This window comes from Puma concolor, chromosome D4 (genome assembly GCF_028749965.1).
Source record: "Puma concolor isolate L17-30 chromosome D4, mPumCon1.1.hap2, whole genome shotgun sequence".
NCBI lineage: Eukaryota > Metazoa > Chordata > Mammalia > Carnivora > Felidae > Puma > Puma concolor.
In genome coordinates this window covers 6,696,051-6,711,549 of record NC_141679.1, presented here as the reverse complement: position 1 = coordinate 6,711,549, position 15,499 = coordinate 6,696,051, and the positions used below count along the sequence as shown (strand labels likewise).

Genomic DNA, 15,499 nt, shown 5'->3' with positions numbered 1-15,499 from the left:
GGAAAGGTTTTTTTCAAATAAGACTGCAACTTAAAAATTGTTAAGGCCTCACTGAGAGATCTGCTAAAAGATACATTTCAGCAGAAAAAAGTCCAGAAGGAAAGCATATGGTCCAAAACAATGGTGAGCACAAATTGATGAAATTCTTGCAAATTTGCCCCTTAATGGCTAAGAGTTCATTTTAGATGAATTTCAGTAATTGAGTATAGAAGAGACAGCACTTGAGTATAGTAAGAAACAAGAAAATTTTTAAAAATTTTATATTTTTGAGCAAATTAAAATTGTTTAAATTTGTATATCCAGTTGCTTTTGGACTTCAAAAATCTTGCAGTTTTAACAGTTGCCGGCTTCTTGTTTTGTTGTGTTTTTACTCACCAGAAGTCCTATGATATTTGAAGAACTAAGTATTAACTCTAGTATTTAATATAATGAAGTCCTTATAGTTAGTTATAGATTTCACCTTGCACTAAATAAATAAACTAAATTTCACCTTGCACATCACTTAATCATCATGTTTCTTTCCTTTAATGTCTGCACTTAGTACAGTGACGTTCAGAAATGCTGTGTGAGTGTGTTTGTCATTATTTTCTCCTTCTCCCTTCACATAGCTCTGCTCATGATTTAAATGGGCGTCTATGGGGAAATCTTACACATACCAATCTCATGTTTTAGCTGCCAGCTAGAGTCTGGTGTAATTGTCCTGCTTCCATTTCTAAACAAAAGTGTGTAAAGGAGTAGTCCTTATTCTATTCCTTTGTCCAATGTCCAATGTCAAGAGGCAAAGTCTTCATTTCCTTATATCCATTAATGGTATTATAGATCTTCCAAGTTTGAATTCCTCCCATTGTCTTTTACCCCTGGCTTAAAAAATTTTTTATTTGAGTATACTTTTATTCGAGTTGCATTAGTATCAGGTGTACAGAATAGTGAATCAGTAGCATCTCTCTGTGTTATGCTGTGCTCACTGCAATATCACTGACTTCATACCCTGTGCTGTGCCTTTTATTCCTGTGACTTATTCATTCCATGACTGGACTCCTGGCTTCCTCTGGATTCAGTCAGTTACCAGGTTGCATGAAGTCTTGCTGTTATATTACCATTCATCATTCAACCATTGCTGTTTCAATTAAGGATGTTACTACTATGTAGACTATTGCCGTAGCTTTTGTTTCTACTTCACTTTTTAATTCATCATTTGACCGTAGGATAAAGTTTACATTCTTTGATCCCTTTCTTTTTTCAAGTAGGCCCCGTGCCCAATGTGGGGCTTGAACTCACAACCCTGAGAGTGAGAGTCACATGCTTTGTGGGAGCCTCAGTGACTCATTCAGTTAAGTGTCCAACTTTGGCTCAGGTCATGATCTCACAGTTTGTGAGTTTGAGCCTCACATCGGGCTCTATGCTGACAGCACAGAGCCTGTGTGGGATTCTTTCTCTCTCTCTCTCTGCCCCCCCCCCCCCCCCAGCTTGTGCTCTCTCTCTGTCTCTCAAATAAACATTAAAAAAAATAATAAAAGAGTCACATGCTTTACTGACTAAGCCCAGCCAGATGCCCCTTAAATTCTTTGATCTGACATTCAGACTTTTCTTAATTCTTTACTCTATCGGTTAGGATCACATTCAATTATAAATAATAAGATGTCTTGTGGTAGAAAGGTGATTCTCAGGTGCTTAAGTTTGCCAGGTCTTTTATTCTCTTGGCATTTTCTTCCTGGTTTTAAGGTGACTGCCCTACCCTGCTCGGAGGCAGGTAGGAAGAAAGTGAAGAGAGAAAAGCAAAAAGGAGTCCAGTGGAGCACCTGAGTGGCTCAGATGGTTGAACGTCCGGCTCTTGATTTCCATTCAGGTCATGATGTCACAGGTCATGAGTTTGAGCCCCATGTCGGGCTGTGCTGACAGTGCAGAGCCTGCTTGGGATTCTCCCTCTCTCTCTGCCCCTATCCTGCTTGTACTCGCCCCTTTCTCTTTCTCTCTCTCTCTCTCTCAAATAAATAAACTTAAAAAAATTAAAAAACAAAAAAGAAGGCCAGGTCTGCTTTCTTTTTTTTTTTTTTTAATTTTTTTTTAAATTTTTTTTTTTTTTTTTTCAACGTTTATTTATTTTTGGGACAGAGAGAGACAGAGCATGAACGGGCGAGGGGCAGAGAGAGAGGGAGACACAGAATCGGAAACAGGCTCCAGGCTCTGAGCCATCAGCCCAGAGCCCGACGCGGGGCTCGAACTCACGGACCGCGAGATCGTGACCTGGCTGAAGTCGGATGCTTAACCGACTGCGCCACCCAGGCGCCCCCAGGTCTGCTTTCTTTTAAGGAATGGTTCTGGAAGTACCACCCAGCAACTTCCACTTAAATCTCATTTGTTGAAACTAGTTCACGTGGCTTTTCATCTGTGGGGAAGTACAGTTCTTTGGGGGTATGTTGCTCTCCTTAAAAAAATTGGGCCTCTCAAGAAGGAAAAAAATGTACCCTGGGTATGTAGCTGCAATTTTGCCACAGATATTCATCTCTGCTTTTAGTCCTTTCCTAAATGGCATAACTGCTCAAATACTGCACTGTGGCCCAATTAATTAGAGTATCTTGTACCTTTCTATTTCTCAGCACAGTTCTACTCTCCTGGAATATTCTACATCTTCTGTTCATATAAATCCAATCTGTTGTACAGAGTCAACTCTGTGTATGAACTCCTCTAATAAAACTTGTAAGTTTAAACCCAGTTTGAAATGTTACCGGGGCGCCTGGGTGGCGCAGTCGGTTAAGCGTCCGACTTCAGCCAGGTCACAATCTCGCGGTCCGTGAGTTTGAGCCCCGCGTCAGGCTCTGGGCTGATGGCTCAGAGCCTGGAGCCTGTTTCCGATTCTGTGTCTCCCTCTCTCTCTGCCCCTCCCCCGTTCATGCTCTGTCTCTCTCTGTCCCAAAAATAAATAAAACGTTGAAAAAAAAAATTTAAAAAAAAAAAAAATGTTACTTACCCCCTGCAGACCCCAGTAAGCAATTGTCACACTAATTCGTTTGTTTTGAACTTATGTTGTCTAGTTGGATCTCTTCTCCTGTTACCTGTGACTGATTTTGTTTGTTCATTTTGTTAGTATTACATATCTGTATTATGTTTCCTCAGTTAAGTTGTAAACTTCCGTTTTACAGGCCTTGTCCACAGGAAGTTTATAATCTCAATGCCTCTCACTGTGCTTTGTACATAGTACACGATATTTATTCAGTTACCAATTTAACAGAGTCAGTGCTTTCAGGGAAGGCTTCTTTGTACATGGGGGATGCTTTATCAGTATCACTTTCTTTTGTAATGTTATTGTTTTTTCTTAATAGGCAAATGTTCTGAAAAAACTCTGCATGGGAATGGCTTGCCTTACCATGACGGAAATGGAAGGAGTGTCTGTATCTCCTGTACATCAGAATGGTGATATTCCTGGAAATGCTAATTCTGCGAAGCAAATAGATCCACTCCTACAGGTGTATCTTTATCATTCTCTTGAGAAGGCTGATGGAGAATATCTGAAGTTTCCAACTGGGGAGTATGTTGCAGAAGAAATTTGTGTTGCTGCTTCTAAAGCTTGTGGTAAATATTCAAAAACATATATTTTCTCCTTGTTAATAGATCATTGTTTCGATTATACTACTCTAATGTACATGTATAATGTATTATTCTTTGTGTTTTAAAATGCTTATACGACTGACGGGTATGTTCTTACATACATAATAAAAGGAGAACGTCACTAGAGTACATTTAAGGTAAATCTGCCTTGGGCTAGTCCTACAGACTGAATGTTTGTGTTTCCCTAAGGTTGGTGATGAAATCTATTCCTCCAATGTGATGGTATTTGGAGCTGGTTCCTTCAAGAGGTGATTAGGTCAGTGGGTGGATCCCTTATCAGTGGAAAGAGTGCCTTTAGAAAAGAGACCCCAGACAGCTCTGTCACCCCTTCTTCCATGTGAGGACATGGTAAGAAGATGAATCAGAAGAGGGTTTCTGTGAACTAGAAAATGGGTGCTCATTAGGCAACCAAGAGTTTCCTAGCCTCCAGAACTGTGAGAAATTTCTGTTGTTTATAAGCCCCTTAGTCTGTGGCATTTTTGTTATAGCATCCTGAACGGACTGCTTCAAAAGTTGGTACTGAGAAGTGGGGGACTGCTGTAACAAATATCGAAACATGTAGAAGTAGCTTCGGAACTGGGTTTTGAGGAACACGTTAGAAAAAGCCTATCTTGGGGCGCCTGGGTGGCGCAGTCGGTTGAGCGTCCGACTTCAGCCAGGTCACGATCTCGCGGTCCGGGAGTTCGAGCCCCGCGTCAGGCTCTGGGCTGATGGCTCGGAGCCTGGAGCCTGTTTCCGATTCTGTGTCTCCCTCTCTCTCTGCCCCTCCCCCGTTCATGCTCCATCTCTCTCTGTCCCAAAAATAAATAAACGTTGGAAAAAAAAAAAAAAAAAAAAAAGAAAAAGCCTATCTTACTGTGAACGGACCTTTAAAGGGGATTCTGGTGAGGACTCAGAAAGAAAAGAGGAGAGCCATAGAGAAAGTCTTAATATTCTTAGAGAATACATAAGTAATCTGAATAGAATGTTGGTAGAAATATGTATGATAAAGGCCATTCTGATGAGGTCTCAGACAAAAATGTGAGACATGTTACTGGAAATTAGAGGAAAAGCAATCCTGGTGAAGTGGCGTTGACCTTAAAAAACAAAAGAGCCAGTTATTTTATCAGCAAGATGACTTTATTTAGGAAAAGCAGAGCAATGGCAGTTTGGGACCAGCAAACTCTAGAGAACCACAGACAACTTCAGAGAACAGAGGAAAGTGCTTACTTTTATAGGAGAAAGGAGGAAGCTGGGAGGAGCGGTTTTCTCGGAGTCCTTATTGGCTGGGTTTTGCTGGGCAGGAGCAAGTCTTCCTTCTGCTGGGGTGTGTAAAGTAAGCCTCTTCCTGTCAGGGAGTGTGATGTAGGCTTCTTAGGGCAGGTAGTAATGTGGGGGAGCTTCCCCTTCAGGGCTTCCTACTCCATTTTATTATATTATATTGTATTATATTATATTATATTATATTATATTATATTATATTATATTATTTTATTTTATTTTATTTTATTTTATTTTATTTTTTCCTATTCCATTTTATTTTATTTTATTTTTTTTTTAATTTTTTTTCAACGTTTTTTATTTATTTTTGGGACAGAGAGAGACAGAGCATGAACGGGGGAGGGGCAGAGAGAGAGGGAGACACAGAATCGGAAACAGGCTCCAGGCTCTGAGCCATCAGCCCAGAGCCTGACGCGGGGCTCGAACTCACGGACCGCGAGATCGTGACCTGGCTGAGGTCGGACGCTTAACCGACTGCGCCACCCAGGCGCCCCTCCTATTCCATTTTAAATGAAGTTTCCTTTTTTTCATAGTGGAAAATAACTTGCCTGAATTGTGTTTTAGTGTTTTGGTGAAAATAGAATTTGTGAGCAAAGAAATCAGATGTATTTACCTAAGCAAACTCTCGAAGGTGTGGGTTGACTCCTCCTGACTGCTTTAGTAAAATGCGAACAGAAAGATGGAACCGTTCAGCAAAAAGGAAGGCGAACTGAAAAGATTTGTAAAATTCTCAGTCTTTCCATGTTGCAAAAAGTGAGAAAGTGGTTAGAAGAGAGCACTAAGGATGTGGCCAGTGGACCATTTAAGATTTGTGTAGCTCAGCTGTTTCTACATTCGCTAGGAGCTTTGATGGGAGAGGCCTCTCCCGTCACAGCTCCTAATGCCAGGGCCCGCCCTGGGGAGCAGAGTGCTTTCAAAGCAAAAGCTGCCAGAGCTTGGAGACCTGCTTGCTGCCTGGTGCTGCCTCACTCTGAGGGCTCTTCTTGGAGCACTGCCGGCCCCAGGTGCAGCCCCTGCCTTCCAGAGGGTGCAGGCAGCAAACTTTGATGGAGGGTATTGTTTCCAGCAGGGGAGAGTGTACAGGCTCAGGGGACATGGCTGCCTCCGCCTGGATTTCCAAGGATGGAGCCACCCAAAACCATTAGGTGCTGGGCTGCCTGGAGCCTCGGGGCCCAGCCTCTGCCGGGTAAAGCTGCTGGGACAGGAATTGCCCCGGTGGGTCCTGTAGGCAAGCCCTCTGTCCTAGGAGTCCTTGACAACAGCTTATCATGTCAAAGAGGATTATTATAGAGCCTTAAGGTCTAATGGAACTTGCCCTGTTGGGTTTTAGACTTGTTGGGGATCTATCACTCTTTTCTTATTTTCTCTGTCTCCCTTCTGGAGCAGAAATGTCTGTTTTATGCTTGTAATGTGGAAGCATTTAACTTGTTCGATTTCACTGATTCACAGCCAGAGTGCAGTTTACCTCAGGTTGAATGGTACCTTGAGTCTCACTCACATAAGATTTAGTTGATATTCAGGTGAGACTTAGAACTTTAGACTTTTGAGTTGATGCTGGAATGAATTAGGACTTTTGGGGGCTGTTGGAATGGAACGAATATATTTTTAATGTGAAAAGGATGTGAATTTGGGGGGTACCAAGGGCAAAATGGTAAGTTTCAATTGCCGTATCTTCTCATCTACTTACCTTCTGCAGTTTTTACTCTAGAAGTTTTATTTGGAATGCTTTTCAATAATTTCCATTACCTCATCATGTTCATTTTTTTTTCCTCATTTTTTTTATTAAGTGGAATATATTATGGTACCTGATTTAACTTTCTTGGTTGGTAATTCTACCATGTCTGTCATTTCTTGCTGTCCTACTGATTGATGTTTCTTCTAGTTACGGGTCATATTTTCCTGCTGTTTTGAATGCCTACAATTTTTTATTGGAGGGTGGATATTGTAATGTAAATTTGTAATTTACATTGTTGCCTGCTGGATTTTATTGTATTCTTTAGTGATGGCCTTTTTCTGGCACTGTTCGGTAATGGGTGGTTTACCTAGCTGCTTTTGAGAGCTTCTTTATCTTTGTCTTCTCCTCCTCCTTTTCCTTCTCCTTCCTTCTTTTGTTAAATAATTCAATATTTTTAGTGTATTCACAGAGCTCTACAATCATGTCAATTATCACCACCCCCAGAAAGAAACCTCTTACCCATCAGCAGTCATTTTCCATGTCTTCCCCAACTCCCCCCAACCACAAATCTACTCCTAAGAATTTGTACACTTGGGACGTTTCATATAAGTGGAATCATGCAGGCCATATGTGTTTTTTGTGACAAGGAGTTGAATTCCTGAGTCATATCATAACTTTGTGTTTAATCTTTTGAGGAACCGCCCTCATGTTTTCAAGGCATCTGCATCATTTTACATTTCCGATAGCAGAGTATGAAGGTCCCAGTTTCTCTACATCTTGATTAACATTTGTTATTACCTTTCTTTTTGATAATAGACATACTAGTGGGTGTGAAGTGGTATTTCATTGTGGTTTTCTTGAAAAATCTTTATAGATAAATAATTCACATATCATACATTTCATACTTTTAAAAAGTGTATGGTAAAATAATTTTTAGTATCCCCAGTTGATTTTAGAACATTTTTTCACCCCAAAAGAAGCTCTGTGCTTATTGGCTATCACTCTCTCAGCCCCCTCTTCCTTCTTTAGTCTTAGGCATCCCCTAATCTATGTTCTGTCTCAATAAATTTGTCTATCTAGATATTTCATACAGATGGAGTCATGTAATATGTGGCCTTTTATTACTGGCTTCTTATACTCATAATTCCCACCCCAAGGAAATCTTTAGTAAAAGGTGAAAGATTTATGTGATCTGAAGAGAAACTCCAGACCATTAAACTCATACAATTTTCATGAAGTTCATCCATATTTTTTTGCATGTTATTTATTTATTTATTTATTTATTTATTTATTTATATGAAATTTATTGTCAGATTGGTTTCCATACAACACCCAGTGCTCATCCCAACAGGTGCCCTCCTCAATACCCATCACCCACCCTCCCAACCCCCATCAACCCTCAGTTTGTTCTCAGTTTTTAAGAGTCTCTTATGTTTTGGCTCCCTCCCTCTCTAACCTTTTTTTTTTTTTTTCCTTCCCATCCCCCATGGCCTTCTGTTAAGTTTCTCAGTTCGCCCATATTGTAACATCTGTCAGTAGTTAAGTCTTTCATGGCTGAATAGTATGCTGTTGTGTGGATAATACCACGTATTGTTTAACCGTTGATCATTTGATGGACATTTTGGCTGTTTCAGCCTTTTGTCTGTCATGAATAATGTTTCTATGAACATTTGTGTACAGTGTGGACAGATGATTTCATTTCTGCATATATACCTAGGAGTGGAATTGTGGGTCACATCGTAACTCTATGGTTCACTTTTTGAGGGACTACCAGACTGTTTTCCAAAGTGGCTGCACCATTTTACATTCACACCAGTAGTGTGTGAGGGTTCTGATTACTCCACATCCCTAATAACACTTGTTGTTACATGACCTTTTAAAAATTCTATCCATTCTATTGGGTGTAAAGTGGTATCTTATTGTAGTTTTGATATATATATTTTTTCTGATTAGCAGTTCTTTTGGGTATCTTTGCCTTGCTTACTGGCAATTGTGTATCTTCTTTGGAGAAATGTCTATTCATATCCTTTGTCCACTTTTAAAATGTTTGTTTGTTACTGAGTTGTTAATAGTTATATTTTCTAGATCCCTTATCAGATACTATATGATTTGGAAATCTTTTCTCCCGTTTTATGTTTTGTCTTTTCACTGTCTGGATCTGGATAGTGTTCTTTGAAGCAAAGATCTTTAATTTTAATGAAGCCTCATTTGTTTATTTTTGTTGTTGTTGCTTGTGTTTTTATGTCATATCTAAGAATTCATTACCAAATCAAGTTCATGAGGAATTTCCCCTGCAGTTTCTTCTAGGAGTTTCATAGTTTTAGGTTTGCGCCCCTTTGAGTTCATTTTTGCTGATGGTTGAGGGTAGGGATCCACTGTCATTCTTTTGCATGTGAATATACACCTGGTCCTGACTTCCCCCACTTTATATAGTGTTTATAAGGTTCATACATGTTGTACCATGTATCAGTACATTATTCTTTTATGGATGAATGATATTCAGCTAAATAGTATCAAATATATGATATAATATGGATAAACTTTATAAGTATTGAGTGAAGTGTAAGAAGCCAGTATCAAATGGATATCTACATGCAAATCCCAGCATCATTTGATGAAGAGGCTGTGAGTTCCCATACTCAGTAGTCTTAGAACCCTTGTCAAAGTATCATTTGGCCATAGATGAGTGGGTTTGTTTCTGGATTTTCAATTCTGTTTCATTGGTCTATATGTCTTAATGCCAGTACCATACTCTCTGTATCACTATAGTTTTGTAGTAAGTTTTGTAATCAGTGTGAGTTTTCTAACTTTCTTGCTCTTTTTCAAAATTGTTTTGATCTTTCCTAGTCCCTTTAATTTTTATATTAATTTTATGATTAGCTTGTCAATCTGCAATAAAGACAGCTGAGATTTCTATAGGGATTACATTGAATATATAGGTCAGTTTGGGGACTACTACTATCTCATTGAAGTAAGTCTTCCAATCCATGAACATGAAATATCTTTTTGTCTATTTGGGTCTTCTTTAATTTTTTTCTGCAGTGTTTTGTAGTGCTCAATGTATAAGTCTTACCTCTTAAATTTATTTATAGGTATTTTATTCACTTGGATGCTGTTGTAAATGGAATTGTTTTTATTATACTTTTTTGGATTGTTCATTGTTCATGTATAGAAATAGAGCTGATTTTTACCTGTTGATCTTATGTCCTTTAACTTTGTTGAATTCATTTATAGGCTCTGACATTTTGGGGGGGGGGGTTGTTAACTATTTTCTGTATATAAGATCATATCATGGGCCAATAAAGACAATTTTGATTCTTCCTGCCCAATTTGGGTGCCTCTTATTTTCTTGCCTAATTGCTCTAGCTAGAACTCTCATTGCAGTGTTGTATAGAAGTGGTGAAGGTAGGCATCCTTGTCTTGTTTGTGATTTTAAGGGTAGATTTTTAGTCTTTCACTGGTGATTATGATATTGTTTGTGGGTGTTTCATAAGTGCTATTTATCAGGTTCAGGAAATACCCTTCAATTCTTATTTAAGTTTTTTTTTAACTCATTAAGGAGTATAGAGTTTGTTACTTTTTGTGTATAAATTGAGATGATCATTTTTTTTCTTTCATTACATTGGTTATTTTAATATCTGGAACCACCCTTTTATTCCTGGGATAAATCCCACCTGTACATGGTATATAATTCTTTTAATATTTTGCTGGATGTGGTTTGCTACTATTTGTTGAGGAAATTTGCATCTATATTCATGAAGGATATTGGTCTGTAGTTTTCTTGTAGTGTCTTTGGCTTTGGTATCAGGGTAATGCTGGACTAATTAAGTTGTTTAGGAACCGTTACTTTTTCATTATTTTTTTTTTTTTGAAGATTTTGAGAAAGAGTTATTGTCATTTTTCTTTAAATGCTTGATGGAATTGTCCAGTGAAGCCATCTGGTTCTGAGCTTTTCTTGGGAAGTTTTTGATTATGGATTTAATCTCTTCATCTTGTATAGGTCTATTTATAGTTTCTGCTTTTTTCTTAAATGAGTTTTGATAGATTGTGTGTTTCTAGGGATTTTTCCATTTTATCTAGGTCATCTAATTGTTGGCAAATATTTTTTCATCATATTTTCTTACATTCTTTTTATTTCTGTAATGTTGATAGTGTTGTCCTCACTTTCATTTCTGATTTTGGTAATTTGAATCTTTTTTCTTTCTTTCTTGTTTAGCTAAAGGCTTGTCAGTATTCTTTATTTTTTTCAAATAAACAATGTTTGTTTTCATTCTTTTTTTTTTTTCCCCCTGAATTGCTTTTCTATTCTCTTTGCCTGTAGTGTTTATTATTTTCTTTTTTCTATTGGCTTTGGGTTTAGTCTCCTTTTTTCAAAGTTACTAATGGTATCTAGGGAGATTATTGATTTGAGATCTTTATACTTTTTTAATATAGATGTTTACAGTATAATTTCCCTCTATCTGGTTTTGCTGAATCCAGTATTTTGATATGTTGGTTTTTTTGCTTTTATTTTTCTCTATGTATTTTCGAATTTCCTTTGTGATTTATTCTTTGACCCATTGTTTGTGTGTTAATTTTCACACATTTGTGAATTTTCCAGTTTTTCTTTCGTTATGGTTTCTAGTTTCATTCCATTTTTGTCAGAGAAGATATTTTGGATGATTTCAGTCCTTATAAGTGTATTCATATTTCTTTTGTGACCTAATTTATGGCCTATTCTTGTGAATATTCCATTTACATTTGTGAAAAATGTATATTCTGCTTTTGTGGGGTTGTATTCTGTATATGTCTATTAGTTGATTTATATAAAGCACAATTCAGTTTTTCTTATTGTTTTTTCTTATTGTTCTTCAGTCTCGTTTTACTGTCTTTTAAAAAATTTTTTAAGTTTATTTATTTTGAGAGAGAGCACAAGCAGGGTAGGGGCATAGAGAGAAGGGAGAGAGAGAGAATTCCAGGCAGGCACTTCGCTGTCAGTACAGAGTCCGAAGTGGAGCTCGAACTCGTGAACTGAGAGGTCATGACCTGAGCCGAAGGCAGATGGTTAACCCACTGAACCACCCAGGCACCACTCTTTTTTCTGTCTTATTGAGAACGGTGTATTGAACTTTTCAGGTATTATTGCTGAATTGTCTATTTCTCCTTTCAGTTTTTATTTTTTGGTTTACATGTTACATGTTTTGGGGCTAATTTCTTACGTATGTATATGTTTATATTTACATTTTCTTAAGGATTTAAATTTTCATAATGTTCTTTGTCTTTTGTAAACTTTTGACTTAAAATCTGTTTTGTCTGATATTAGTATAGCCATCCCAGCTTTTTTTTTTATTAAAAAAAATTTTTTTAATGTTTATTTTTGAGAGAGAGAGAGAGAGTGAGCAGGGGAGGGGCTGAGAGAGGGGGAGACACAGAATTCAAAGCAGGCTCCAGGCTCTAAGCTAGCTGTCAGCACAGAGTCCGACATGGGGCTTGAACTCACAGACTGTGAGATCGTGATCTGAGCCCAAGTCAGACGCTTAACAGACTGAGCCCCCCAGGTGCCCCACCAGCTTTCTTTTGCTTACTGTTTGCGTGGGCTATGTTTTTCCATCTTTCCCATTTCAAATTAAAATGTCTTTAGATTTATTTATTTATTTTATTTTTTAAAGATTTTATTTTATTTTTAGAAAGAGAACACGAGTAGGGGAGAGTAGCAGAGGGAGAAGGAGAGAGAGAATCCCACTAATTAAAAAAACTGAGATTTCAGGACTATAAATGACAAAGAATATAGACTTTATAGTTTAGAAAAGTCAATAAACAACTGCCACCCAAAACAAGTGACAAAAACAAAGGAATTTTTAATTTTTCCGGCGAATGCGAATACTTTCCTGTTTTTATGCCTGCTTTACAAATTTTGGTTGAACATTGAAATGTTGGCCATTTCAAATTTGTAATGTAGCAACCAGAAATCTGATTCCAACTCTGTTTACTTCTATTTATTTTTGGTGTTGTTATCATATTTATCATGTGTTTTACTTCTGTAGACATCACAGGACACTTATATTATTGTTGCTTTAAACAATCATTATTCTTTTATATTTATCCTTTCCCTTGTTCCTCATTCTTGTCTGTAGTTCCATGCTTCCATCTGCCATCTCTTCCTTTCAGCCTAGAGAACTCCTTTCAGTATATCTTGTGTTGCAGGTCTGCTGGTGACAGATACCTTCCGCTCTTAATTATCTGAAATGTCTTTTCTGTGTGTTTTCTTTGTCTTTATTTTTCCCTCAAACTCTCTAAGCTTGCTGAATTTGTAGGGCAGTGTGTGTTTAGCTTTGGAAAATTCTTGGCTGCGCTTTCTTCAATTTCATGTAAGTTTGGTCCATTTGACATGGCTTACATGCCTTTTATATACTCTGTTCAGTTCTTCCCATTCTGTTATTGTTTGTGCTTCAATTTATGTGTGTGTGTGTGTTTTTTTTTTTTTGTCTTACATGCTTTTATATACTCTGTTCAGTTCTTCCCATTCTGTTATTTTTTGTGCTTCAATTTATGTTTTTTTTTTTTTTTTTTAATTGACTTGCCTTCTGTTGACTAATCCTGTCTTCTGTTGTATGTAGTATCCTGTTAAATCCCTCTGTTGGTCCATGAATTAACAGTATCAGTAATACCAGGGAGCTTGTTTAGAAATGCAGTATCTCTCTCAGGCCCCTTGCCAGAATCCGTGAATAAGAATCTTTTCTTTTTCAACAAAAATCATGCTTTTCAACAAAAACCGTGGAAGCCAAAAGACAATCTCCAGGTTGTTATTATGAACGTTAAATTTTGAAAAATACTAATCTGCCTCATTCTAGCTTATTCAGTTAGGGGAAACAAAAACCTGTTTATTTATACAGTTGACGAAGCCCAGATAGGATATACCCTTGGGATCTTTACAGTAGAACCTATGTTATGTGCCATATACTTTGCTAAGCACTTTATCCATATTATCACATTTTTTCCTTCCAGCTATCCTCTGAACTCAGATTTCTGTCCTTATCCTTTAGAAGATGAAGCATAAGCTTAGAGAGATTAACTACCACAAGTTTACCTAGCTAGTAAATACCTGAACTCAGACTTCACCCATATCAGATTTTAAGCTAATGTTTTATAGATTATCACTGTTTAAACTGGAACACTTTTGAGGTGTAAAGACAGGCTATTAATAATTATTCTGGGACAGTAGACAGAGCAGACCTGTCTTGGTCCAGCCAGGTGATCTGCTCATCCTGTCTGCAGCTCTCTGCTGTATGGCACCTCTCTTTTCTGCATAGCTAATTTAGCTTCAGGAGCATTTGCTGCCGATCGTCCATGCCTATGCGATATTTTATGTGCTCGGCTTGCCATTACATAGAATGGCCAGATCCTCATGTGCTGTCTTCAGCTTAGGCATTACCTCTTCAGAAGCTTTCACTGAAGTCTTTACTTCATCTGACCTACCTCTGTTAAAATCAGAGCTGAATAGAAGTTAAAGTGATGAAAATGGATTTTACTTGATAAACTACTGTAATAGGGGAGACACTCCATTATAGAAGTGAGCTTGACTCTGAATACAGCCTGAACAAGTGGGGTTTTGTGGCCAAGGAACCAGTTTGACAGGGCATTGGTGAATGGAAAATTACTAAGAGTAGACATTAAGTCTGGGGGGATTCTGAGTGAACCAGCCTAATATGATTCTTGCTAAAGGCAGGTCAATGTGATCAGATATCACCTGCAGGATAATAGGGGTGAGGAGTTTGATTAGATATCTAAGGTGGTTTGCTAAATGGACTTAGCAGGATTCTTGCTAAAACTTGATTCTACGAGGAAAAACATGTATGGGCCATGTTCGGGAGGGTTCAGAGGGGCCTTGATAAAATTTGGCCAAGCAAAGAATATTTTTCATTTCTCCCCTGTACTTATTTGTTTTTTTTGTGTTCTTTACTATCATGGCACTGACCCTTTTGAATTGAGTTCTCCAATGGCATCTCTGAGTTCATCTCTTATAATGTGAGATCCTTAAAGTTAGGCACTATTTTTCCTTTTTGTATTTCCTGTACCCATTTTGTGCTTATTATGTAATAGAGTCTCTGTTAATATTAGTGGAATGTTGACTGTCCTTGCTCTAGAATGATATGGAACTGAATCACACTTAGATAATGGTTTGGAAAAGAAGAAGCACATTTAGGTGCTTTTAGTAAATAAAAATAAAAATAACTTTGATTGGGTGTGTAGGGAAAGAGTTAAAAATGACTGCGGTTTCTGTTCTATTCTTTTCCATCGATCAGAGTGTCTGTTTTTGTGCCAACTTAGAATCTATTCCAAATGACATTTCTAGCAATTATGTAACATGGTCCCCTGCCATCCTATCAGCCCTAGATGTTATCCCTACTGTTTTTGCTAGTTGAATGGATATAAAGTGATATCACATAATTTTAACTCACATTTTATTCAACACTAGGTATTACCATCCTCTCACATGTTTATTAATTATTTTTAATTATTATTAATCATGGATTTGCTCTATTGTGAATAATTTATATCCACTTTTTTGCCATTTTCACTTTTTTATTTTGCTTTTTTAATTCTGATTTTTTTGTTATAAAATATTTAAAGTAATACTTCACATAGAAAAATATATATATCACTGTAGTCACCACAGTGGTGTGTAGTCACCACACAGCTTTTCAAATATATCATTTTGCTATTTTCAGATTTTTCTCTGATTCATTGTTATGAAGAATTACATTTTTCCAATTTAGCCATCTCTGCTATTATAGGATAAATGAACTTTATCTTAGTTTTTTTTATTTTTTAAGAATCATTGCAGGATTTGGTTTGCTAAAATTTAATATATTTAGGATTTTTGTACCTATTTTGGTGAGTCTATTTGATTATGATATCTGCCTGGTTTTGGTATCATGGTCCAAGTAAACTCACAAAGTATGTTAATTTCCCTGTTCT

The 15,499-nt window shown here is 37.4% G+C and overlaps 1 protein-coding gene and 1 pseudogene across 6 annotated transcripts in view; one reads left to right on the top strand and one right to left on the bottom strand.

Moving 5' to 3' along the window:
- The window catches only part of JAK2 (Janus kinase 2), a 164,498-nt gene that overhangs the window by 84,335 nt on the left and 64,664 nt on the right, over nucleotides 1-15,499 (top strand). For 5 of the 6 annotated variants that reach the window (XM_086684883.1, XM_086684884.1, XM_086684881.1 and 2 more), the window contains one exon: nucleotides 3,321-3,570. In XM_086684883.1, the coding sequence (XP_086541009.1) occupies nucleotides 3,345-3,570 (226 nt within the window). In that variant the 5' untranslated portion in view covers nucleotides 3,321-3,344. Of the gene's footprint in view, nucleotides 1-2,597; nucleotides 2,698-3,320; nucleotides 3,571-15,499 lie in introns of those variants that run through there. The other variant, XM_086684885.1, reaches the window with a different exon arrangement.
- LOC147574689 (U5 spliceosomal RNA) lies at nucleotides 7,687-7,744 on the bottom strand (annotated as a pseudogene).